Here is a 25,903-nt window from a genome sequence, read left to right on the forward strand (position 1 = left end):
GAGGCCTTCTGACAGGGTTGCTGGGCCAGACATGGGACTGGCAGCATCTGACGGGGTTCAAATACTTCCAGGAAATTCTGCCTCCAGGCAGAGCTAGAAACAGGACAGACACTGACAAGGGGCATTCCTTCACCCCCCACCCACACCCTCCCACCCTGACACCCCATCCAGACCCAACTTGTTCCCCTTTGCTTTACCCGCCTCCAACCCCTGCCTGGCCCTCTAAGATCTCTCTTGCCCCTGAACCCACTAAAAACTCACTCTTTCCACAGCCTTCCCAGGAGCCTCACACAAGCCTTCGTCACACCAGCCCTTCTGAGTATTGGGTTTGCAGCTCTGCGGATATCCACATGCATGTACACTGTGAGCTGCCCCTACGCTGCTGCCCGAAGCCCACTCTGATCCGGATTGGTGACAGTTTGGTGTCAGACAGCCAGGCTTCTCCACAACCCAACCTTGGTTCCATTGCCACGGTTCAGACACAGAAAACCAGGCTGGATGCAGAGTCATTTCTTAGGTCTGAAATTCTCTGAATTGTGCCTAGAATCCCAACACATGACTGCCTGCTCCAGCTCCATGCTGGAGAGCCTGGGGTCAGGAGCTCCTCCTTCCACCAGTTTGCAGCCAGCATCCATCCTTCAGTCAAGCAAAATAGCCCCAAAGTCTATCAGACTGTCAGCTGTCTAAGGCAGGAACCAAGTCTACCTTACTCAAAACGTCATCTTCAGTATCCAACTTAGCGCCTACTGGAGGCTGAATACCTACACGATGAATGAGCGAACTGACTCCAGTCCGCACAGGCTTTATTGGTTGTACTCGCTTTCCATTGTTTAGTGGGAGCTGGGGATGCGGAAGAGAAAGGTGAGGTAAGGGGGTGAGATTAGAATGTAAACACTAACAAACAGCATCTGAGTGTAGGTCTTTGACAGGGAGGAGGAGCCACTGGCGTCTCTTAACAGGGGGCACAGCATTGTTACAGGCATAGGGTCAGATGGCACTGACGGTGGGCAGGCATAGGCCATACCAGCCATGAGGGCTGGGAGAACCCGGGACAAGGCATCTGTTCTGAAATCACTGCGCTGGTTTCTGGTGCTTCAGGGTCTCATATGTCTCCTGCGTCCGGGTGCTCAGGCCCTAGGGGTGGAGGTCAGAGGAGAGTCAGGAGCTTGAGCCCATCACCCCCACAGATCCCACCCTTTCCCAAGGTCACTCAAAATCCCACCCCCTTGTGCTGACCCCCTGGGACTGGGGGTGGCAGCAGGGCAGGTTCACTCACCGTGTAAACACTATCTGATTTCTGTGGAGAGAAAAGGAACAAAGCATTAGAGACCCACACTTCCTTCGGGGCCCTCAGCATTGGTGCGCAATGAGGCGGGGTGCGTGGGGGCTCCAAAGCAGATCAGCACCCGAGACACACACCCTCCCAGAGGCCGCAGACCCGAGGCCAAAGCCTCAGAAGGCCTGAGGCTGCAAAACTGTGGACGCCCAGGCGGGCGGGCCGTACCTCATAGCTGGCTATCGCTGCCTTTCGCACCTGGATCTGGAGCAGGGGAAGGGTGGTTAGTGAAGGTGAGCGTGGTGTCCCATCCCCCTTCCCTGCAGACTTTGTGGGAGGCCCACCGTTCCCTCTGGTGGAAGCCAGGCTCCCACCACCCTCCCAGCCCTCCCCGCAGCCCTCGTCCCCCGGCCCCGGCCTCACCTTGAGCCGACAGTAGAGCAGGGTGAGGACAATGCCGTACAAAAACAGGATGGCATCCAGGATGTAGCAGAGCTGAGGCTCTCCCAGGGCAGCTGGGGGGAGAGGGGGCCCATGGGGTCAGGGGCGTTGGGGACGGCCTGGCTCTCAGAGAGAAGGGAGGGGGCCCGGGGAGGTAGGACAGCCTGGAGGGGCGCCTGCCCGGGGAGACCCGTGCTTTTCCTCTGGATCCTCCTTCCGTTCACGCTGCCTCTGCCACTTCGCCCTCACCCGAGGGCAGGGCTAGGGCAGGACGTGGGGAGGGTTCTGCTGTGGTGGACCCTGCAAGTGCTGAGAGCCGGAGACTCCCCCCAGCCCCCAGCCCGCTCCTTTTAGCTCTGTGGGCTGCTAAGGCACCGCTGAGCACTTCATAGCCCTCAAGGGACTCATCCGAGCTCACTGGGCTAAGACCAAAACCTCAGCCCAGAGGTGTAGAATGAGGGAGGCAGTGACAAATTTCAGTGAAGAAACCACAGGAGTGTCTCTCGTAAGTCCTGTGACCTGTGGCTGAGGGCTGGACAGGAAGGATGTGAGCTGGGGAAGGGAGGGAAGGCAATTAATAACTCTTTTATTGGTCATCTCCGAGCCGCAGCCTCCTCGCTTTCTGTCCTGCCGCAAGATACTTCAAACATGTAAAAACAAGGTGTCTTCTTTCCTAGGCTTTGTAGATACCAAGGGCTCCGCACAGGAGGCTGGCACGTGTCTTAGCTCAGGCTTAGGGCAGTGACCACAGGCTCCCAGGGGGCAGAACGAAGAGCACCCCCCACCCCACTGGCCCTAGTTGATGCTGGTCATGGGAGATGGAGCTTTTCTCCAGAGCAGCATGGGTTCCATCTCCGGGTACTCTGCCCTGTTACTCATGTACTCGGGGCCACTGAGAGAGGCAGTTTTGTGCAATTAAAAAAATCAAATAGGGTCTGAGTTCTAGCCCTCATCTGCCCCAGGCCCCATCAGAAGGGCTCAGGACATGTGACTGTTATCCGTATAGTACTTTTTACTCCATGACACCCTCACACACAACATTGCATAAATCTCAAAACTACCCTGCGAGGGAAACACCACCATCGCCATTTTACAGATGACGAAACCATGGCTCGGAAAAGCTAAGTAACTCATTCAGGGCCACGGAGTTACGTGGCAGGGCTGGAACTGAGTCCGGGCTTTCTGCTCTCAAAGCTGCTGTCTGTTCCTTCTCGCCGCAGTGCCCGCTCCATCTCGAGGCAGTAATCCCTCCCTCCACCTTCACAGCTGGGCTGTGGAACTCCTCCCCGCCTCTCTCAATTTCCCTTTGCCCTTAAGTTTCACTAACCCCCTCCTAGCCCTCAAGGGCAACCATCCCTCTTCAACACACACACAGATCCTCCCAAAGAAAGCAAGAAGTGAGCTCAGAGAGTAACTGGAACCTTAGAGCGGCTGAGACCTTCCCATTTCTGCCTCCACCTCTCGGCTGACGCTGAGGTCTCTAGAACCGCACAGCCCACCCTCCTATCAGCCGCTGACAGAAAGGTACCCGTCAGGGGGGGCAGCAATTTAATCTGCTTGACTCTCCGTGCCTCGTTTCCAAGCACAAAGACAGGCCCCTACCTCCCTTAAGGGGCTTTGTGAATATTACTAGCCAGCTCCCAGCGGGCAGCACCAAGAGCACCCCCACCCCACTGGCCCTAGTGAATGCTGTGCATGGGAGATAGGCTTTTCTCCAGAGCAGCTTGTCATGTCAACCACTCCCCTCCCCTGCCACCCTGAAGTCTACACCTGCACGAATCCCGAAAAAGCAAGAGGACAGAAAGGAGGGAACTGACTGCTGTGTGCCGATGAGGACTGAACAGGCCCAGCCTGGGGGGCCACTGTTCAGGCGAGCTCCGTGCCCATCTGCCCGCTGCCAGCCTTCCTCCATGTCCGTGCCTCAGTCCTCAGACACATGCCCTTGATTCCCACCCTTGGTCCGGTTCACTGTCCCTCACCAAACCCTCTCACCTGCTTTTTCAGCCAAAAGGAGTAAAAGCAGAACCACTGCTAGAATCATCTTGGCAAGGGGCTGAGGGGCCGCGGGCTGGGGCGCGGACGCTCCGAGGGCTCGGCGCAGCTGTGCTCAGCAAGCGTCTCCCAGACCACAGAGTTCCCTCCTTCCTGCCACGCCTTCCCCCGGCTTTGGCCCCTTCCCCTTCCTGCCCAAGACACCAGGCGGCTCCCGGAAGGGCCAGCTAAGGGAGTGGGGGCATTTGGGCGCCACACCTCAGTTCTTCAGTGACCAAGCCCCTGCTACCGTGCAGAGAGCAGACCTAGGTGCTCGAGAAAGGCTGAATCCACCATGTCACTCCGGCCCTGTTCAGAGATACACTGGCATAAACCATCCCTCGAGATTCCCTAAGACCCCACTAGGGTCCCTTCCCTCCTACCTGAACTTTGCCCCATCCTGATTTGAGGAGTTTACTGATTGTGCGGACAGCAAAGCTTGCACAGGGGTGAACTGAGGGAAAAAGAGGAAATGGGGAATGGAGAAGTGGAAAGGACAAGAGTCAGAGAAGGGGGTGGAGATGAACAGGAAAAACTGCTAAGAACAGAGTCTAAGAGAAACAAGCGGAGGGTTAACAAACATTCTTAAGTTTCCCATCAAAGTGAAAGGAAAATACTGAGAAAGATATACCAAAATTTGGGCATGGGGCCGAAAGACGGCTCATTTATTATAATTTCTCCTTTTCTAGTACATGCACAGGAAGCCTGACAGCTAAGTGTTCATGTATGTATACATACATACACAGACACAGACACACACACAGTCCCATTTCCGATGATGGACAGGCTCCACCGAGGAAGCAGACAGGCAGGGGGATCAAATGCTGTTCCCCTGCTCACCGATCTACTTCTCCAAACACAATATCTTGGGTACCTAGGAGGTCAGGGGGAAGAGAAAAAAAGGGGTGTGACCAAGGATCCAAAACTCATTATTGTGCCCAGGAAATTGAGAATTTGAGTCCATGCCCATGTATGCTGAACAGGAAGTGCTGAGTTTCTGTCCCCAACTGGAGTCCCAAAACCCTTTGTCCAGAACACTGCTACTACCCAATAGGCCTTATACCTATGATGGCAACGACGTCCGCCAACATGTGTCCCTTAGACATCTTGTCCAAACCAGCCTGGAGAGATTGAGACAGCAACAGTGTCAGGCAAGGTCAACAGGGTGGAAGAAGAAAGTTCATAAAAATCTCAGCCAAGGTCAGTAATTATTGGACTCATTTATCAGAGTCAGAATTATTGGGGCTGCTTCTTACCAAGTGGGCAAAACCAGGAGCCTTGATCTTGCATCGATAAGGGCGGCTGCTGCCATCAGACACCAAATACACCCCAAATTCTCCCTGCCCAAGGAAGAAGGTTGGCTGTCTCATGAACAGGAAGGACATTTTATTCTGCCAACAAAGCCCTTCTATTCACCCTCACGTCCTCACTCTCACTGAAGAACAAGCAGTTATGTGAACATCTGCCTCCACTCACCGGTCCCACTCTTTTCCTTCCCCTTTTCTCCTCACCTTAGGAGCCTCAATGGCAGTGTACGTGGCCCCTGGTGGAACTTGGTAGCCCTCGGTATACAGCTTAAAGTGATGAATCAGTGACTCCATAGAAGTCTGGAGAGAAGACAAAGAGGCATCAACAAGCCAGACCCGAACATCTGCTAGGCCTTCTCCAGCACAGAAAATAATTTCTACCCTAAGGAAGACTAGAGCCTACACGTCAGTCGGTGAGCAGAGGAGACACAGAATGAGAGAGGAGGTTACGGGAGGCTAAGAATCTTATATAGGAATTCGCTGAACAAGAATTTTCCCTCTCCTTGTAGCCCACCTTCATCTCTGCTCGTTTAGGTGGAGACACTTTGGCATCATCGACCTTGATCTCCCCAGGAGGCATCTTGTTCAGACATTGTAAGATGATTCGAAGGGACTGGCGCATCTCCTCCACCCGACACAGGTACCTGAGGTAGGTGAGACACAGTAAGAGAGGAGCCGTCAGGACCAGATGTGAGTCTGGGAAGGAGGCCTTTGGCTGGCCTGAAAAGGGACAGGCGACTTTCCCTATCCTTTTCTCCTGACAGAGCATTCCTGCCTGGCTTGGCCGCCCATATAAACCTGCGAGCTTCTGATTCTTGCATTGGGTCCTTCCCCAAATCCTCACCTAATTTTCTCAGACTACGTCATGTCCTGTAGTATTTCCCTCTTAAACAATTTTCAGACTAGAGACCAGGTGAGAGTCAAATCGACTTAAAAAGAAAACAGTAGCAAATCTCATTCAGGGTCCATGAACAGGAACGAAATTTGAAGTTTAGAATCCACTACAAAGAGCACTGGATCCGAATTCCAGTCTCAACCATGACTAACAGAGTAATTCTGGGCAAATCTCTAACTTTGTGCTTCAGCTTTCTCTCCTATACAATGTTGCCCAAATTAGTTCTATCTAAGACATAAGGATAATATAAGGGTGAAATTGGATGCCACCCGTCAAAGGGCTTTGAAAAGCAATGTAGTTTAACACACACAAGAGCTCCAAAAGACAGTGGAAAGTATGGGAAAGAAGAAAGTAGCCAAGAGAAAAGTTAGATGTGGACACTAGCTGGACAGTGAGCTGAGAAAGGATCTGGGCCTTACCTATCATAACAGTCCCCTCGAGAGCCAATAGGAACATCAAACTCCACCTGATCATAAACGTCATAGGGCTGGGTCTTTCGCAGGTCCCACTGGATGCCTGAGCCCCGGAGCATCACCCCACTGCGGAGTATAATGGCAACAAGATCACTTTCCACAAACCAAAAAAGGAGGTGTTCTCTCTTCCAGTCTCCCTTTTCCCTTCCCCACACTCTGGGCACGGGACACAAACTCTGAGTGTGGCAAAGAAGGTGTTACACATTCCTGAAGCTAAGCTACTAGGCTGGAATCTTACTCCTAAGGAAAGAAGTCTTATTCCTCCCACCTAAAGCCATAGTTAAGCGCATCTTCTGCTGTCACAACCCCAATGTCGACTGTCCGATTTCGCCAGATCCTGTTGTTGGTCAGCATCTGTTGACCAAAAAAATTGGTATGTGAACACCCTTCAAACACCTCTGTATTTCTTTATGACTGGGGACTAAAACCCCACAAGCCCTTTTTGGGGATAAAAGGATTTTTCCCACTGACTCCTGTCTTACCTCCTCCAATTCATCAACCCGGAGAGAGAAGTTCTTAGAAAACTCGTAAATGTCATCCATGAGCCCCAGGGGTAGGTCCTAGAAGCCACATAAAGGATGCTAGTGAGCACAGCAGAGCTTCCACTAGGGGGAGCCAGCGCAGCCTCCCCGCCCCAGGGCGGCAGGCCGGTGGGTCCCTCAGCCAGCACCGCCCTCCAGTGGCCACAAGGACACAGGCAGGGACTGGGGGAGCCGGCTCACCTGGTGCACACCTCCCGGCCGGACGTAGGCAGCATGCATCCGAGCCCCAGACACTCGCTCGTAGAACTCAAACATCTTGATAGGACACACTGGTAATTAGCGACAAAGACCTGGGACCCCAAGTCCATCAACATAGTGGGCCACTCCCGTCCCCTCCCTGCCTTCCTGTGCCCAACCAACCTCTCACGACACAAGATTTCCTTAATATAAGCCAGGTTAAATATACCTTCCCCCTGACCTCCCAATATTCTCTCCCCTTTTAATCTCGTCTCATTCATACTTTCTCCACTTCCCTTACCTCCTTCCCTATTCCTATCCTTTCCTCCTCCTCATACCTTCTCCCTTTCTTCAAACATCCAGAAGAAAGGAGTCATGGCCCCAATGTCCAGGGCATGTGTGGTCACAGCCATAATGTGGTTCAAAAGCCGTGTGATTTCTCCAAACAGCACTGCAGAGAGGTGAAGACAGGAAGAAAAGAATAAAGCCAAGAATCCAGGCTGACAGGGAACGTCGGGCAGAGTCTGGGGTCCGCATGCTCTGCTGGAGCTCAGTGCTCCTTTAGACAGGGACTGGGGGGTGAGAGGGCATGGTGCTGTTCTCAGTGGGTCCCAGGGAGAAGGCGGTGGGGCGTACCTCGGATCCACTGTGCCCGGGGCGGAGGCTGGATATTGAGCAACTTCTCCACAGCCAGTGAATAAGCCTGTTCGTTACACATCATGGACACATAGTCCAGCCGGTCAAAGTATGGAAGGGCCTGGGGAGAGGGAAGAACCTGGGTCACCTCTCGCAGGCTGGTGGCAGAAGCCCTGCTTTCAGTGAGCATCAGAGGTTGGTGCGACGTAAGCCTTCCCAGGCTCAGGAGCTCTAGCAAGGCAGGATGAAACAACCCTATATCCAGCAGTGTGCAAGTAAATGTTTAAAAACTGGCTCTCTGAAGAGGTGGGGAGGAACCCTGCACTGCCATGTCAGCCAGTTTCCATGGTGACAATACTCCTACCAGGGCTGGTTTTAAGCTACCAACATTACATAATTGAACACAGCACTGGGCAGAGTAACACACCGTCACACAGTATTTCCACCAAATTGATACAATAAAAGTAAATACCTTAAGAGCACAGCATAGTAAAATGTAGTAAAATAAAGCAATCAGTTTGAGTACTTCTTACATTGGTTTTTACTATAATGTATCAAATCGTAAGCTAATATAATTCAGGTTTCAATCGTGAGCTAATATAATTCAGATTTTAACAATGGCTGTGTTTAACAACTGGCTCACAAGATTCCTTAAAGTTTAACAGGAACAATCTGTTCTCATGAGCCAGTATGCGCCGGCCCCAGTACACCACTGCCAACAGCTCCCTGGTCCAAGTGACACCTCTGTCAAAGAACAGTGCCTCTGGGATAGTAAAGGAGAAAGGTAATCAGTCTGAGGAGTGTCTGGGAGTCAAGGCTTTAAGGAAGACGGAGCACTGAAGAAGGGATTTGTTTCTGGTAGGAATGGCCGGGTAGAAACGGTTCTTTCCCAAGAATGCCAAGAAAGCTGTCCTCTCCGCTGAACCAATTTCAGCTTCCAGGAAGGAGGTGGAGCTAAGATGCCCTGTTTTGGGACACTCAGTTCTTGTCCTGATGTCATCGTGACGTGGGATAATACTGCAGAGTTAACTCCGTGGACTCTGAGACCAGAAACCATCACTGCCTGCACTCTCTGGGGAAATCACATTCTAGTCACTTGGTTCTAAACCCCATCATCCTCTGTTATCAAGACCTTTCTTCACGACAGTGACACAAACTTCAAATTCCTATCCCAGATCCAACTGCTTCAAATCTGACCCATACCACGTGGGTCAGTTCTCTTAAAACCGGCAAGCTCTGTCACAAACTCCCTCTCGGTCACTGACTCACTAAGTGTTTCGAGAACAGACAGCTGGAAGATACAAGAATCGGCTGTTAATCCTAGGGAGCTGACGTCTCTCTCCTCTTGTCCTGCCCCCAGGGACACTGCCTTTGACGTACTAGTGTTAAGAGCAGAGAAACTGAGGCACCAGAGTAAGGGCAAAGGAGCCAGCCAAAGGTCAGCAGGGAAAAGCTAGGAGAGCACTCGTGCTGGACAGACCAAATCCAGATGACTCGAACCAAGTGACCCCTCACCCTCCCAACCTCAACACCCTCCTCCCCTGGGGTTCTAGGGACACTCAACTGGCCGAGTCCCAGGCTAGCACAGCCCCAGGTCCTGCCAGCAGGCCCCTGTTCACCCCCAACACCTGCAGATAGGTCTTGTATTCAATGAGCTTCTCAGTGCCTCGGTGCAGCAGCCCGATGTGAGGGTCACACTTCCGCACCATCTCCCCACTCAGTTCCATCACCAGCCGCAGGACTCCATGCGCCGCTGGGTGCTGGGGCCCAAAGTTCAGGGTCAGGTTCGACACCAGAGTTTCCTTTGGAGGGTCCACATCTGAGAGGCAGGAAACAGGTCAGAGCCAAATGGTAATTCCTTTGAGAACCCCCGGGAGCCAGCAAGGACATGGCCTTTCCTTACACATCTTCCATCTCACCGTTCCATGCCCTGTGAATTTCCTAATCTCCAACATAACCAGGAATAACCACTAGATGGGAAAAAGCAAATAAGATCAAAACTCTCTGACGCGGGACCCTCAGGCTCAGCCTTCCCGTCTCCCAGAACACCTTTTTAAAAACAGTAACAGGTAACATTCATGTAACCCTGTTATATGCCAGGCACTATTCCAAGCACTTTACTTATTTTAATTAATTTAACTCTCATAAATAAAACCACTGAGTAGTAGGCACAATTATCATTCCCATTTGATCGGCAAAACTGAAGCCAAAAACGATAAATGACTTCTCACAGAGCCAGTAAGTGGCTGGGGCAGGATTTAAGCCAGGGGGTTCAGCTCCAGGGTCCACACACTCTTAACCACCCCGTACACAGCCGTCCAGATGCATGTGATGAATGGCCAACACGTCAGGAAAACGTATACACTTCATTCTTACTACTACTAAATGACATCTTGTAAATTAATTTGGGAAATAGGTACATGTGAGCAACTAGCAACATGGGTCAAATTCACAAGTCACCAAGTGGCTTAGCTGTTCAATATTTAAATGAAGAAAAGAACACTGTGAAGACTTCATGGAGGTGGGATCTGAGCTGGTTCTTAAAATACAAGGAATGAGGTGAGGATGCGGAGAAAGGGGAACGAACCCTCCGACACTGCTGGTGGGAATGTAAGCTAGTTCAACCATTGTGGAGAGCAATATGGAGGTTCCTCAAAAAACTAAAAATAGAAATACCATTTGACCTGGGAATCCCACTCCTTGGAATTTACCCAAAGAATATAACTTCTCAGATTCAAAAAGACATATGCACCCCTATGTTTATCGCAGCACTATTTACAATAGCCAAGATATGGAAGCAACCTAAGTGTCCATCAGTAGATGAATGGATAAAGAAGATGTGGTACATATACACAATAGAATACTATTTGGCAGTAAGAAAGAAACAGACTCTACCATTTGCAACCACACGGATGGAGCTGGAGGACATTATGCTCAGTGAAATAAGCCAAGTGGAGAAAGACAAATGCCAAATGATTTCCCTCATTTGTGGAGTATAACAATGAAGCAAAACTGAAGGAACAAAAAGCAGCAGACTCGGAGACTCCAAGAAGGGACTAGTGGTTACCAAAGGGGACGGGTGTGGGAGGGCGGAGGGGATTGAGGGGTATTGTGTTTAGTACACATGGTGTGGGAGGATCACGGGGAGAACAGTGTAGCAGAGAAAAGGCACATAGTGAATCTGTGGCATCTTACTACACTGATGGACAGTGACTGCATTGGGGTGTGGGTGGGGACTTGATAATATGGATAAACGTAGTAACCACATTGTTTTTCATGTGAAACCTTCATAAGAGTGTATATCAATCATACCTTAATAAAAATAAGTATTAAAAAAATATACAAGGAATGACTCAAATAGGTAAAAAGAAGGGCACCCCAGGCCGTGGAAGCAACACAGGGCAAATCTTAGGAACAAGTAAACACCTGTGGAACCTTATCTGCCAAGAGGCAGAAGACCGGTGTTGGCAGGCAATGGGGGGTAGCGGTTTGATCACTGATACTATTAACCATGACACTTACGGAGGGTTTGCTGTGTCCAGCCACTACACTAAGTGGTTTATGTTACTACTATCTCATTTAATCCTTACACCAACGCTATAAACTAAGTACTTTATTCACTGGTAAATGGAGAGTTGAGATTTGAAACCAGAGCCTCCCTTTTCAACCAGAATTCTTCGCTGTGGAGTCTGGAGTCAGAAAGATGCAAGCACAAATTCGCCTGGGTGTCCTCAATCAAGTTTCACCTCCCTGCACCATGATTTCCCCAAACTGGTATAAAACTAGTACCACTCTCACAGGGCTGTTGTAAAGACTAAGAGATATAATGCATACAAAACCACTTAGCACATAGTGGGCATGCAGCTATTGTTAAATTATTGAAAAGTAACTGGATGAGCCTTTTAAGGTTTTTGAGGAAGAGCATGAATGGCGTGGTAAAATGATGTTCGGGGAAGATGACAGTATGACACTGTACTGGAGAGCTGGAAGAGGACTAGATCGGTGGCAGGAACCCAGGGGAGGGACTCCTGAAATAATCAAGATTTAATACAAAATAAATCTGAGTGAGAAAGGAAGAGAGGAGCAGAGGTAAAACATGAAAAGAGTCTGCATGGTTTGCTGGCTTACTGGACACAGACATGGAGTGCGGGGAAAAGAGCCAAAGATGACTAAAAAGTTTCAGTCCTGAGAGATTAGGGCAATGAAGGTGCCGCTACTTAAAGTCGAAAAGTCACAAAGAAGAGCTGGTGTGGGTGGGGAAAACTGTTTTGTATTCAGGAAGGTTCCATCTAGGTGCCAGTGGGAAAACCACCTTGTCCAAGTAAGGGAGATGGAAATACTCAACCTCTGAAAAAAACTAAAGCTAAAGATATAAATTTAGTAGGGGCCTTTGAGGGCTGGCTGTGGCCTAGTCTTTCTTTTCCCCCTGGAATGTTCTTCCTTCCCTTCTCTCCTGGACAAATACCTAGTTATCACCATCATTATGCTTGTTAAATTGCCTAATGAAAAAAAGCAAAAAGGATGGGGTTCCAACCTGCCTAAAGACAAGAGAGCTCAAAAGCGCTGAGATGCCCGCTTGGGGCAGGGTGGGACAAGGGGCCCTAGGCACTCACCATTCCAAGGTGGAGGCTTCCAGTGGGCCGTCTCCTTGGTGGGGTACATGACAGCTCTCCCAAGCTGCTCTGCCCAGTCCACATCTGGCTGCCATTGCCGAGAACCTCTGGGGAGTGAAAGACAGCTCCTAGGCAAAGCGCCTGACCAGTGCTGGGTTCCTCTGTTCCCCTTCACTCTCAGGAGGGCCCCGGGAAGGGTGTGCTGAATTCTTCCATGCCAGGTGCCCGACACAGAACTAGCGAAGCTCTGGCAGAACCAGCCGGGACCCCAGACACTGCATTCCTGCTAACCACTTATTCCCAGAATCACTTCGCCCATCACCCCTGTGCATGCAAGGCTGGGGCTTCAAGCTCCTCGAAATTCCCATCGGATTCCTATTTCCGTTCTGGTGGATAGGAATGCGAGAAAGGTGTTTATTCAAGGTCACCGGATCAAGAAAAGCCGGAGGGGGCGGGGAGAGGGAGAGAGAGACGGAAGGGGGTGGGGTGCCTGCCGGCCCTCCGGCTCAGCTCAAGTTTGACTAAAGCGATACACTGGGGTCAGCCCTGGGGGTCTTCGTTTGTGTCCCCCCACTAAAGCCATCGCGAGGGTTTTCCTAAACCCCCTAAAGTGCCTAAAGAGACTTTTCACCAGTCGCAGCCCGCCCATGCCAGGGTTTGGGAGAAGCAGCAGGGCACTATCACCAACGGTGAGGGGTTGGGGGTCTCCCCACCAGCTGTTTTCACCCCGCGCAGAACGAGCTCGAGACCCTCTTTCCTCCCTCGGCCGGTGCGGAAGCCACTGCACCCCGGAGCCCGAGGGCGCGGGCCCGGGCGCGGGGTCACAGGCCTGGGTCATTCTGTCCGGGGACGGGTGTCACAGGGCCCGCGGGGTCCCCGAACTCGAGAAACCCCAACCCTGGGCCAGCGCGGGGAGGGTCAGCCTAGGTCTCACCTGCTGGGCTGCGTCGGCACGCGGCCGCCAGCCCCGGGCCGCAGCACGGGGGCCGCAGCGCCCCACAGGCCGCACAGCGCCCTCAGCGCCGCCATCTTAGCCGCCGCAGCCTGCGGGAAGGAGAGCCGGGCGGAAGTGCCTCCTGCGCCCCTCCGGGGGCGCCTCGCACCTATTGCCGCACCGCAGCCGCCCTCTTGGAAGCTGGCGAGGTTGCCGACTGCGACCCGGACCACATCCGGGTTCTGCCCCTCGGCTTCGCTTTCGCCTAAATAACGGTTGGCCGAGTTCCGCTCGGCCCCGGCTCCGCGCTGACCCTCGCCGGCGGGAGCCGGGGAAGCGCGCCGCTTCCGCCAGGGGCAGCCCGGCTTTGGCGCCGTCCCGCCAGGCCGTCTGCGGGAGCCCCGCGCTGCCCGCTCAGCCGCAGGCCGCTCTCGCTCCCGGTTCGAGTCCGAACCCCGCCCTTCTGGGGTTGCCAATTACCTCCCCACCCCTGCATCCAAAAGACTCGGCGTAGGAGAGCCAGCTAATTTCCAGATGGTTTAAACGGGTTAGAGAAAAGCGATCCAAGTGGATGCGGGCGGGTCTGAGAGCTCCCGCCGAACCAAAACGAAAAAAGAGTGGGACGCCAAGGCCACCAGCATTGGAAGGGGCTGCTGGCATGTGCAGGAGCCAACTCACCCGCGAGGAAGCGGGGCAGCCCCCTGTGGGTGACCCTGATATCTGCCAGGCTTCCAGAACCCACCGAGTCGCAGACCCAGGAAGCACCCTTAGAGATACGTCACTTACTACTTCCATCCTAAGTCACTCTCTTTCTCCCTCATGTCTTTCCGACCCTGCCTCAGTCCTAGCTAACGGCATAGATGAGCAATACCACCAAGAAGTACGATCCCAATCCCAATTCTGTGTGGAAGAGACAGTTTTCCAGCCCTGGAAGCTAGTTCCTGTTCTCTCCGTCTGCCCGCAAGCCCAGCCCGAGCTGGGCCACCCGCTGCGTTTGCGTCCCTCCCATCCAGCCTGGAAAGAGGCCTTGCACATCTCCCCCAGGCCGGGTCCCTGGGACACAGCCCACCAGCAGCGCAGCAGGGTGGGGCAGACGGACTGAGAGTGGCAGAGACAGAATTCTCAGCTGTGGAGAAAGAGGAGAGAGCCAGACTTCCATCCAGCCTAGCAGTTGACCTAATGGGAACCGTCCCAAAGGGTGGGGCCATATCCCTGGCTGCGGAACCGACTGGAACCTGGGTAGAGTGGACAGCCCCCACAGAGCCAGCAGAGGCTGTCTTCCTGTCCCCCGCACTCCCCCCACTTTCCCTAGACCATTTCCCCCTCTATAGTTGGAACCCAGCAGATGTGATGGTGGAGGAGGATAATGGGGAGGACTGCCTTCATTTGCCCTAATCCACCCTGGTAGAAGTCAGGGTAGAGTCTGGGCTGCTTGGCCCAGCGTGCAACTTGAGCTGGGACCGGGGTGAGGGCTACTGGGGGACTGCCTGGGACACTGTAGCTTTTGTGCCTTCTCCCTGCTGCCAACACCCCCACTCGCACTGCTGCTGGGACTCTGAGACCCTTTGTCCCTCGCTGCTTAGTCACCCCCTTTGTCCTCATCTCAGATGGGGGGTGGAAATGGCAGTAAGAGTCCCCTGGTGACAGCTCCTCCTGCTCCTGCCCCTCTGGTCTCCCAGCCTTTGTCTGACTCCTGCAGCCCCAACCCCCTCCTCTTAGGACCAGGGTTGGGGCATGTGGTCAAGAGGGGGATCTTGGCAGTCACAAGAGGGGGGGGTGTTTCAGGAAGTGATGGGCACGGGGCAGGTATTAGTGACCTGAGCAGGAAGGGAGGGGCAAAGGAAGGACTCTAGAGGATATGATGGTGGGGGACAGGAGGTGACAGGGCGGAGAGGGAAGAGAGGAATGGGGGCAGCGGCAGGTGGTCCACCTCTGGGAAAGGAAAGGGACTGCTGACTGCACTCTCCTTCCTGGGGATATCCTGGGGACACAAAGGGCCAGAGCAGGGGTGAGCAGAAATCACCCCCACTTGTGTGCCCCTTACTTCCTTGCCTTGAGAGTCCACCCCAAGGACCTCTGCTGAGTTCTCTTCCAGTCCAGAACCAAGACAGTTGGTTGGCTTCCTTTCCCTTGACCCTGCCCCTTCCTCCCCAGGCAGTGGGTTCCTGTTCCTTACAGTGCCCTCATTTCCCTGTACCACAATGCTACCTCTTCCCTCCCCATGTCCCACGAGGAATGAGAAATAAAAGATTACTAGATATTCCAGGAACAATCCGGTTCTCAGACAAGGTGGGGCCAGTGGGGATTCCCTGCGCTGGACTGACCCAGGGTTCCCGAGGAGCAAGCCTTTTCTGTGCCCGGGGCTGGCTGACCCGAGGCTGGGGGAGGGTTTAGGGCAGTTGGAAGTGGGCAGAGGCTGGGCCAAGAGCCCGAGGGAAGCTGCTGGGAGCTGGGCCAGGGAAATGGGGAGTCAGGAAGTGGGGATGGGGAACCCCTGGGGGGAATAGAGGCAGAAGGGCTGTTCGGGGCCTTGGAGACGGCCAGTTGTGGTAACTCAGGAAGGGGAGCCTAAGGAGAGAGGGGACGCACAGTCGTTGACCCCTGCTGCCTCAGCCTCTGACTGCCCCACATGTTCCATTCCACAGGGCCCATCCTGCCTTCGGCCACTGAACTCCCCATTGCTGTCTCCTATGCTGTCTCCAGCTGCTGGGTCCCAACCTGAGCCGTGTCAAGCCACCTCCTTTCTTTGTTCTGCCCACCTGATGCTTCCTTACCTGTTCCCCACCCTCTTTCCCAACAGCTCAATTGCCTCAGCCCTGGAAACCAGCCTTTAGGGGCAGAGGGCAGCATGAGGGAGCTCTGAGAAAAGGGAAACCATGCCAGGTTAGACAGTGGGAGCAACAATTCTCCCGGGACCATGGTTCTTTCCGTGCCTGCCGGCCAGGCCCTTTTTCTGACTTCCTACCCCTCCTGGGGCTTTGTCCCACCAAAAAGGGAAAGAGACAGCTGAGAGCGGAGTTGGAGGAAAGGCTATGTCATCAGCTGGCCCAGTGCCTAGGATCCATCCGGCTGCGAGAGATTCCCCTCCCCTGGGCAAGTCCCATTTTTTTTTTTAAAAGGAAAACAAAATCTAGGATTTTTGGGAAGCAATGAGACACCCATCTGAGTGCTACCAACAGAGCTCTTGACTGAATGGCTTATAGCTCAGCCAATCACAGAGGCTCGGCATGCTTAAAAGAGCTGGCGGGGTGCGAGGCTGGGAAGAACCCCCACGGAGGGCCACAGGCACTTAGACTCGGGAGAGGGCGGAGGAGAGACAGAGACAAAGGCACAGAGGAAGGAGGCAGAGACAGGAGAAGCCAGAGTCTTAGGGAGTTCAGAGGGGGAGGCCAGAGAAGCTTCAGAAGACAGACTGGGAAGGACAAGGATCCAGGCGAGGAGGCTGTGGAAGGCGAGTGCGGAGAAGCCAGACCACTAGGCACCGCTCCTAAGCCTAAGGGCCAAGTTTTCGTCATCTCCTCTGAAGGTCCCGAGCCCCTCTGAAAACTCTGCCTCTGATCGGCAAGAGCCTGAGCCCCCAGGCTATAGAGAGGAGCGCTCCAAAGCCTAGGCGGGGAGAATTTGGTGCCTCGTCGGCCTCAGTCCCTCCCAGCTGCAGCGCCAGGGCCATGTCCCGCCCGGACAGGCACCCTGAGAGGGGCTCGGCGAGCTGCTGGCTGTGGCGAGGGCAGACCCGCCCTCTGCTGCCCACTGTGCCCATCTCTGGGCTGGTGCGGCTGTTTCTGCTGCTGCTGGTGTCCCTCCTGCCCTCAGCCCGGCCGGCCAGTCCCCTCCCCCGGGAGGAGGAGATCGTGTTTCCAGAGAAGCTCAACGGCAGCATCCTGCCTGGTTTGGGCGCCCCGGCCAGGCTGTTGTACCGCCTGCCTGCCTTTGGGGAGACGCTGCTGCTAGAGCTGGAGCAGGACCCTGGCGTGCGGGTCGAGGGGTTGACGGTGCAGTACCTGGGCCGGGCTCCAGAGCTGCTGGGCGGGGCAGAGCCCGGCACCTACCTCACTGGCACCATCAACGGAGATCCGGAGTCAGTGGCTTCTCTGCACTGGGACGGGGGAGCCCTCTTAGGGGTGCTGCAGTATCGGGGGACTGAACTCCACATCCAGCCCCTGGAGGGAGGCACCCCTAATTCTGCTGGGGGGCCTGGGGCACACATCCTACGCCGGAAGAGTCCTATCAGCGGCCAGGGCCCCATGTGCAACGTCAAGTCTCCTCCTGGGAACCCCAACCCCAAGCCCCGAAGAGCCAAGGTAGGCAGCCCTGGAGACTGTCCCCCACCGCATCCTCCCGCCATGTCTGTCCTACTGACCCCCATCCGCCCTCTCTCCACCCCCTTCCACTTCTGGCCATTCTGCTGCTTCCTTGCCTGCAGGCTGCCTTTCCTTTTTCTACTAGCCTCCCTTTCTTGGGAAGATGCTGGCTTCTCCCTGCCCCAGCCCTTCTCCTGGCCAGACCACTGATCCCAAGGAGGGTTCCCAGAGGTGGGTCAGGGGCTCTGTGCGGGGAGCGACCGCTTCCTCCGCTCACCCCGCGCCTGCCTGGCCACTGCGCAGCACTCTACCGGCACAGTCCCCAGGAATAAGGCTCGAACACCCCTTGGCCTTGACTCTTTTCTGTGGCCCCAATTTGATTTACACACACACACACACACACACACACACAACCAACTAAAGGAGTGAAGTTTGAGACCCAAGGGATTGGTGTTGGGATTTGGATGCTGCCTCCAAATTTGTCCTGGCAAACTGCACACCGGCAGGAGTGCACCGGCAGGAAAGGTACCCCATCCCTCCTCTGGTCAGCCGCGTCCCACGCTGTGCACTGACCGCAGGGCTGCCCAGGGACCCAGCCTCTCCTCCCTCCCACTCCTGTCCCCCACGCTTCCCTCCCTCCCTCCCTCTTCAGCTTTAATCCAGACCAGACTCCCTCCACACCCGCCAAGCTGAGATCTGGCCCTGGCCCTAGCTGCTGACTGAATTGTTCCTCCAACCACATGGAGGGCAGACACGTTGCAGCCCAGCCCTCTAACCCCACTCCTGCAGGCCCCAGCCCCGCAGGCCCCAGCCCCACTCAGGCCTGGGGGACCCCAAAGCCCCTCCCAGAGGCTGTCCCAGCTGCTTTTCACCTCTGGGGCTCACGCAGCCTTGGGACGTGGCAGCCCCCCCCTTCTCCTCCCCTTCTCAGAACCAGCAGCTGATTTCTCAGCATCACCACCAAAGCCCTGGGATTTGGGGTTGGGGGAGGGCCCAAGCAAAATCAGGCAGGGATCCCGTCGGGTATGTGCGCCCTGCTGGCTCTGCTGTGGTCCAGACCCAGGAAGTGAGGGAGGGAGAACTGGCCCTAGCACCTGGGAGGCTATTTCAGGCACCTCCTCTCCTTTCTTCTCTCTAGCGCTTTGCTTCGCTGAGTAGATTTGTGGAGACCCTGGTGGTGGCAGACGACAAGATGGCAGCATTTCACGGGGCAGGGCTGAAGCGCTACCTGTTGACAGTTATGGCGGCGGCAGCCAAGGCCTTCAAGCATCCAAGCATCCGAAACCCTGTCAGCTTGGTGGTCACTCGGCTAGTGATTTTGGGGCCTGGTGAGGAAGGGCCCCAAGTGGGGCCCAGTGCCGCCCAGACCCTGCGCAGCTTCTGTGCCTGGCAGCGAGGACTCAATACCCCTGAGGATTCGGATGCTGACCACTTTGACACAGCCATTCTGTTTACCCGTCAGGTGAGGCCCCGGTCAGCACCGTAGACCACACGCTGCACGGCCCCAGGAAGCCCCCCTGTGTAGACTGTGTGTAAATGTTGCCCCTGGAGTTGGTGCAGCATGGTGCCTGGCCCCAGCCCACTGCCAGTGCATCTGGGCTCTGACGGCACTGGGGGCTCAGTGCCTGGGTCCCCACTGATCTGGTCTCTGCCCAGTGGGCCCCAGTGCCTCGGCTCCTCGTGCATCTTCTTTGATCCCTTTCCGCAGGACCTGTGTGGGGTCTCCACTTGTGACACCCTGGGCATGGCTGATGTAGGCACCGTGTGTGACCCAGCTCGGAGCTGCGCTATTGTGGAGGATGATGGGCTCCAATCTGCTTTCACTGCTGCTCATGAACTGGGTAAGGTGGGGTTGGGGCCATGAGACCCGTGGGATGCGTGAGAGAGGACTTCGAGGTGGGGTGCGGGAACAATGAGCTCACCAGGGTGCAAGTAGGGGTCCCAATGTGTTTCTTCCTTCTCCTCCTCAGGCCTAGGTCTAGGGCCATCATCCTTCTCTGCTCTAGGTGCAGACAGACATTTAGGGTTTTCTGTTAAATGTGTAGTGTGTAGAAATCTACTGTGGACTGTGCGTGTGTGTGTTTGGAGGGGGTGTGCACAGCAGTCATGATAGAATGGGTGGGTCCAGGGTTGGGAATGCTGACTACAAGGAAAAGTGGGTGGGGTGGTGCCTTGAATGTGTTTTGAGGGTAGGGGAGACATGAGCATTAGGACCAAATATTAAGGAGACCCCAGAGCTCCAGATGATATTGAGGTCAGGGTGGAGTGGGGAATGGATCTGACTGTCCCCAGCTGCAGCCAGCTTTGTGATGGGCTTGCAGCCCCTGGGGGCACAGAGATGGGACCCTTGGCCTGCTGACAGGACCTCTGCTCTCACAGGCCATGTCTTCAACATGCTCCATGACAACTCAAAGCCATGCCTCGGTCTGAACGGGCCTGGGAGCTCTTCCCGCCACGTCATGGCTCCTGTGATGGCTCACGTGGATCCCGAAGAGCCCTGGTCCCCCTGCAGTGCCCGCTTCATCACTGACTTCCTGGACAATGGCCATGGTAAGCGGGTGGCAGTCCCTTGTCCCTGTGGAGCTCTCAGAGCCTGCCCCTCCCTGTGATCTCCTTCTCTGCATTCCACATGGGCCTGGTGGACCCTCTCAGACATGCTTCCTCTGCAGTGTGGGTTGGAGTGAGAAATGTTGCTGTCTTCTCTGTGGTTCCCACTCCCTTCCACAATAAATAGCACAGCTAGGGGAGGCAAGTTTTGAGTCAATAGAATTAGAACTGACCTTCTAAGAACAGCCCAACACTGGAATGGGCTGGTTTGAAAGAGGTGACTGCCTTTTCCCTGGAGGTGTGCAAGCCCTGCAGAATGACTACTTCCAGACAGGATTGTTGATGCGAGGCAGCTTCAAGACTCAACTTCACCTCTATGTAGCCATCCTGTAAAATGGGTATGATAATGGTAACTATATAGGTGTTTGCCATTCAGTGAGATAGTGTTGTCAAGCATTTAACCAATACTCATCACATGATAAGCACCCAGTAAATTGCAGATACCTGCTATTTAAAGCTTCTTCCAGGCCTAGGATTTGGATTCTCAGTTGTATCAGGCCCCAGGGAGCCCAGGCTTTTAGCTGGCAATCTACAGTGCCCCCTCAGCCCATTGCTGACTTCATACCCCTGCCTCCTTCCCAGGGCACTGTCTCTTAGACAAGCCAGAGGCTCCCCTGCATCTGCCTGTGACATTCCCTGGCAAGGACTATGATGCTGATCGACAGTGCCAGCTGACCTTCGGGCCTGACTCACACCATTGTCCGCAGCTGCCGCCTCCCTGTGCTGCCCTCTGGTGCTCTGGCCATCTCAATGGCCACGCCATGTGCCAGACCAAGCATTCACCCTGGGCGGATGGCACCCCTTGTGGGCCAGCACAGGCCTGCATGGGTGGCCGCTGCCTCCACATAGACCAGCTCCAGGACTTCAATGTGAGATCCCAGGGCAGGGGTGAGGCAGAGAACCTGGGGGAGTGGAGACTGGCCCTGAGTCCAAGAGAGGGTATATTATCTAACTCTTCCATTCTGTGCTTCTGCAGATCCCACAGGCTGGAGGCTGGGGCCCCTGGGGACCATGGGGTGACTGCTCTCGGAGCTGTGGAGGGGGCGTCCAGTTCTCCTCCCGGGACTGCACGCGGCCCGTGCCCCGGAATGGTGGCAAGTACTGTGAGGGCCGCCACACCCGCTTCCGTTCCTGCAACGCCCAGGACTGCCCAAGTGGCTCAGGTGAGGGTGAGGGACAGGCGAGCTCAGGAAGGGATGGCAGGGCTGCGGGCCCAGGCTGTGTTGACTGTCTTCTGCTTTTGAGGGGAGGGGCTTTACCTTTCGGGAACCTTCCCTGGTGGTCTGTGGGGAAGAGAGGTATGGTGCTATTGGCAGTCTGAGGGCTAAGTGGAGGGGCTTGTGTGGGGCACTGTGAGGAGAGAGGAGCCCTAACTGTCCATTTTACCCCCACAGCACTGACCTTCCGTGAAGAGCAGTGTGCTGCCTACAACCACCGCACCGACCTCTTCAAGAACTTCCCAGGGCCAATGGACTGGGTCCCTCGATACGCGGGTGTGGCCCCCCGGGACCAGTGCAAACTCACGTGCCAGGCCCGGGCTCTGGGCTACTACTATGTGCTGGAGCCTCGGGTGAGAGCCAGGACACCCCCAGACCCTGTCCATGCTCACACACTCCCCAGCAGTCCCTCTACTTTCCCATGGCAAAATTCTCCAAAACAGCACCATTGCTGGCATTCCCATTTATGCCAGGCCAGCCAGGGGGCTCCACTCAGATTCATCTGGCTGAGGGCATTTGGAAAACAAGCCCAGGACTCTGGATAAGCTGCCATCTGCAGCAGCTCCATCCTCTTCCTTCCCCCTCGGTTCTTCTCCCCTCTCTCCTACCTTCCAAGCTCTGTTTCATGAGAATGGAAATATGTGGCCTTTTGGGCAAGTTTTTGATCCCCTTTCGGTGGGATCCTCTGTCAAATCACAGTGATTTACAGTCCCTCATTCAGCTCAGGGACAGTCAGTCCCTCACTGGACAGGACTCCTGGGCTCAGTGAGGGCCGATATTCCCTCTCTGTGATAGGGCCGTAGGCTGAAGGCTACGGAAGAACCAGCCCTGGCCATGGTTGTGCCCCTTGGCCCTACCCTGGGGAGAATGCCTACACTTCGGCTGCCCTCTAGCGTCCATCGGAGACGGTACCATCAAGGTTAAGGGCTTGGTGTGGCGATGCAGAGAGACCCGCAGTTCCCACCTTGCCTCCCCTGCTTGCCAGCTGTGTGACCCTTTGGGCAGTTTCTTAATCTTTCTAAACCTCAGTGTTCCATCTCTAGAAACTTCAAATAGTGGTTGTGAGATTTATATGTATGTTTATAAAACACAGCACAGCACCTGATCATAGCAGGTGCTCAGAAAATGGTGGCTTTTACAGGTACCATTGTAGTTATGATTACCATCCCTTCCGGTGGCTGGGGCTTGCTCCGCACGCCATCCACAGGCTCCCTCGTCCGGCCTTCCTGCCACCTCCTCCCTGATGGAACATGGGTCTCGTTTGGCTTACCAGCCCTTCCTGACTTAGAAAGAACATTTGGCATCTCTCATTTTCTTCTCCTCAGGTGGTAGATGGGACCCCCTGTTCCCCAGACAGCTCATCAGTCTGTGTCCAGGGCCGCTGCATCCATGCTGGCTGTGACCGTGTCATTGGCTCCAAAAAGAAGTTTGACAAGTGCATGGTGTGCGGTGGGGATGGTTCTGGCTGCAGCAAGCAGTCCGGCTCCTTCAGAAAATTCAGGTTCACTCACTATTTCCTCTTCCTGGGCGCTATGCTGGGCCCTGGGATACAGAGGTGAACTCAACACGGCTTCTGCTCTCAGAGCTCATGGTCTAGTGGGGGACACAGGGAGACGGTTAGGCGGTTACAGCACAGTGTCCCACCTGTTCAACAGGTGGCAGCCGCGGCTGCTGTGAGGACCCTTGTGGGTACCAGGGAAGCCTTCCCCAGGAGGTCGCCTCCCTCCCCGAGAGAAAGTGGGAATGGGTCAGGCACCAAGCAGGTAGGGCTTAGAAGGGCACCTCAAGAAGAGGACAGCAGGTGTGAAGGCCCAGAGATAAGAGGGAGGAGGGCACATTGTGTGTAGCCTAGATCTAGGCTGGACCCCTCATGTGCGTTTGGAGAGACAAGCCCTTACATACACAAGCACACGCGTAATCACACAGCTCAGACAGGCCGAGGAGACCCAGGAAGATGCTGAGCTCCCCATCTACTCTCTTCACACAGGTACGGATACAACGATGTGGTCACCATCCCGGCAGGGGCCACCCATATCCTTGTCCGGCAGCAAGGGACCCCTGCTCTCCGGAGCCTCTACTTGGCCCTGAAGCTCCCAGATGGCTCCTATGCCCTCAATGGTGAATACACGCTGATGCCCTCACCCACAGACGTGGTCCTGCCGGGCGCGGTCAGCTTGCGCTACAGCGGGGCCACCGCGGCCTCGGAGACGCTGTCAGGCCACGGGCCGCTGGCCCAGCCCTTGACGCTGCAGGTCCTGGTGGCCGGCAACCCCCAGAAGGCGCGCCTCCGATACAGCTTCTTCGTGCCCCGGCCAGCGCCTTCACCGCCCCGCCCCACTCCCCAGGACTGGCTGCACCGCAAGGCGCAGATTCTGAAGATCCTCCGGCAGCGCCCCTGGGCGGGCAGGAAATAACCTCCCTATCCCGGCTGCCCCTTCTGGGCGCCGGGGCCTCGGACTGAGCTTCTGCAGCCGCCTTAGGCTGACCCAGTGGGGAGGGGCTGCGAGGGTGCGCCTGGCCCCCCTCTCTGCCTACAGCGCAGGCTGGCCCTGGCGCGGTTCCTGCCCTGGACGGCAGTGATGGGCGGTGGACCGAAGGGGCCGGGAGGCAGTCCCCTACCTAAGCCGCCCCCTCTGCCCTGCTGGACACAGGCGGGAGGGGGAAGGCAGGGTGGGTCCCAGTTGTATTTATTTAGTATTTATTCACTTTTATTTAGCACCAGGGGAGGGGATGAGGGCTAGGATCCTGGGGAAACTGACCCCCACCCCTCACAGCCCTCACTGTGGCTAGGAAATCCAGGTGGTGGTAGGCATAAGTGATATGCGTGTGTTTGTGTGTGAGAAAACGTGTGTGTGTTTACGTATGAGGTACATCCCGCCCTATTCGTCTCCCTGAATTGTATTTTCTGGGAAAGGAAGGGTCAGGGTAGGATAGGCCTTCAGGGAGTAAGGGTTTATCATATTTTTTAATTATAAAATAAATTTTGCTATTTATGTGCTCCATTTGGAGTCAGACAGATGTGGGTTGCACCTCAGCTCCACGTCTCTGAACATTAGTTTCCTCATCTGTCAATAATAATACCTCCCTCCCTCGGAAATGTGTTGTGATGATTAAATAATGTAAATAAAGGACTGGCATGATGCTTAGCCCTTGGTAAGTGCTCAGTAAATGGCGGCTGCCCTTGGTTGTTATCATCACCCCTCCATCCACCTCCACTGTCCCTGGGAAATGTCTGCGGTGCCTGCCCTTACCTCCAGGCTCAGTTTGGGTTGGCAGAACCCTAACCTGGATTCTGAGGACTATCAGAGAAAGGGCCATTCTGTCTCTGATCGCTGGAGGCCCCCAATCACATGGAGACATAGTACCAGCTTGGCTTTAAGAACAATTGTTTCAACACAAACAAGTGCTTAACAATAAGCGTGCTAGTTGGGCAGCGTGGGGGAACTGATGTAGCAGAAAGAGCCCTGGAGCAGGAACCGGTGGGTCTGAGCTTGCGCTGGGGTCCAGCATCTTGTGGGCTGGTAGTGTTGGGTAGGTCACTGCTGCTGAGCCTGAGGTCCTGCACATGTGCAAGGGGACTAACAATACCTGTTCTCACAAGGTTGTTTTGGGAACAAATGTTGCAATATTTTCGAAACAGTAAAGGTGGTATGTTACCCCTTATGACTACTGAGGATCCCCAGAATCATAACCAGTGCAAACCCAGCCGACTCCTTTAAAGATGTGAGGTTAGAATGGAATTTCATAAGAGCAGAACATGGTTTTCTAGGGGATCATCAGAAGGATAGAAAGAATGGCATGGAGAAGGATCTGAAGTGAGGGGAGCGTGGTGTTCCGCAGCAGCAGCAGCAGTGTGCTCTCAACAGTTCTACTTTTCCTTCTGAGCAGGTGACTTTGCTTAAGGTAGACCTTGGGCAGTGTTGTGTGTGTCATGGCGAACACAGCATTGGGAATGGGTGGTGGGTGGACCCTGCAAGGACCTGGAGTCCTGATTGGCAGTAATGGGACTGCTGGGATTGGGGAAAGGGTTGAATATAGAGGTGAGGGGAAAACAATGGGTAAAGAAGACCCTGAGGAAAGGGGAGGAGGAGAGGATGGGGGGCTACAGCACTTCACCCTGCCATCCAGCTCCAACATTGCTGGGAGATAGAACTGGGGCCAGGGGTTGAGGCAGGCAGTGGAGGAGGTGTGTGCTGTGCCCGCTGGGCATGGGCTTCGCCATCATGCTCTGTACCAGGCAGTGCCTCACATGATGGGCTGTACTTCATGACACCCAGCGGAACGCCTCCTCACTCCCAGCAGCCGGAGCAGCTCCATAGCCCTCTCCTCTCTCCAGCGAACGTGGCCCCCGCTGCTGTACTTCGGCCCCCCATCCTCCTGTCCTCCTCCCAGCCAGGCCGGGCAAGGTAGAAACAGGAGAGGGGGACAAGGTGGCCTTCCACTCTTTCATCTA

The 25,903-nt window shown here is 54.9% G+C and overlaps 3 protein-coding genes across 5 annotated transcripts; 1 reads left to right on the plus strand and 2 right to left on the minus strand.

The window, feature by feature from the left end:
* Window positions 1-786: 786 nt before the first annotated feature.
* Window positions 787-4,231, minus strand: FCER1G (Fc epsilon receptor Ig). 2 transcript variants are annotated; one of them, XM_017678162.3, is made up of 5 exons: window positions 4,132-4,231; window positions 1,700-1,791; window positions 1,505-1,540; window positions 1,277-1,297; window positions 787-1,134 (listed from the first exon to the last, which is right to left on the minus strand). In XM_017678162.3, exons 1-5 carry the CDS (start codon window positions 4,145-4,147, stop codon window positions 1,072-1,074), a joined length of 228 nt encoding a protein of 75 aa, XP_017533651.1. In that variant the 5' UTR covers window positions 4,148-4,231; the 3' UTR covers window positions 787-1,071. The 2 variants fall into 2 exon arrangements, with proteins under 2 accessions (XP_017533651.1, XP_017533650.1); XM_017678161.3 differs by lacking the exon at window positions 4,132-4,231 and adding an exon at window positions 3,710-4,054.
* Window positions 4,232-4,384: 153 nt separating this feature from the next.
* On the minus strand, window positions 4,385-13,768 carry NDUFS2 (NADH:ubiquinone oxidoreductase core subunit S2). Of its 2 annotated transcripts, XM_017678160.3 has the most exons (14): window positions 13,326-13,766; window positions 12,392-12,498; window positions 9,407-9,597; window positions 7,779-7,899; window positions 7,481-7,593; window positions 7,146-7,220; window positions 6,906-6,983; window positions 6,692-6,777; window positions 6,370-6,489; window positions 5,570-5,699; window positions 5,260-5,355; window positions 5,005-5,088; window positions 4,812-4,869; window positions 4,385-4,622 (listed from the first exon to the last, which is right to left on the minus strand). In XM_017678160.3, exons 1-14 carry the CDS (start codon window positions 13,418-13,420, stop codon window positions 4,585-4,587), a joined length of 1,392 nt encoding a protein of 463 aa, XP_017533649.3. In that variant the 5' UTR covers window positions 13,421-13,766; the 3' UTR covers window positions 4,385-4,584. The 2 variants fall into 2 exon arrangements, with proteins under 2 accessions (XP_017533649.3, XP_036879768.2); XM_037023873.2 differs by lacking the exons at window positions 4,812-4,869; window positions 5,005-5,088 and having other exon boundaries at window positions 13,326-13,768.
* A 2,782-nt stretch (window positions 13,769-16,550) lies between these two features.
* On the plus strand, window positions 16,551-24,596 carry ADAMTS4 (ADAM metallopeptidase with thrombospondin type 1 motif 4). The gene is made up of 9 exons (XM_037023961.2): window positions 16,551-17,626; window positions 18,765-19,088; window positions 19,335-19,467; window positions 20,006-20,176; window positions 20,816-21,102; window positions 21,210-21,396; window positions 21,628-21,803; window positions 22,776-22,951; window positions 23,438-24,596. The coding sequence occupies exons 1-9, from the start codon at window positions 16,994-16,996 to the stop codon at window positions 23,862-23,864; spliced, it is 2,514 nt and encodes an 837-aa protein (XP_036879856.1). The 5' UTR covers window positions 16,551-16,993; the 3' UTR covers window positions 23,865-24,596.
* Window positions 24,597-25,903: the final 1,307 nt, after the last annotated feature.

The sequence above is a fragment of the Manis javanica genome, chromosome 14 (genome assembly GCF_040802235.1).
Source record: "Manis javanica isolate MJ-LG chromosome 14, MJ_LKY, whole genome shotgun sequence".
Classification (NCBI taxonomy): domain Eukaryota; kingdom Metazoa; phylum Chordata; class Mammalia; order Pholidota; family Manidae; genus Manis; species Manis javanica.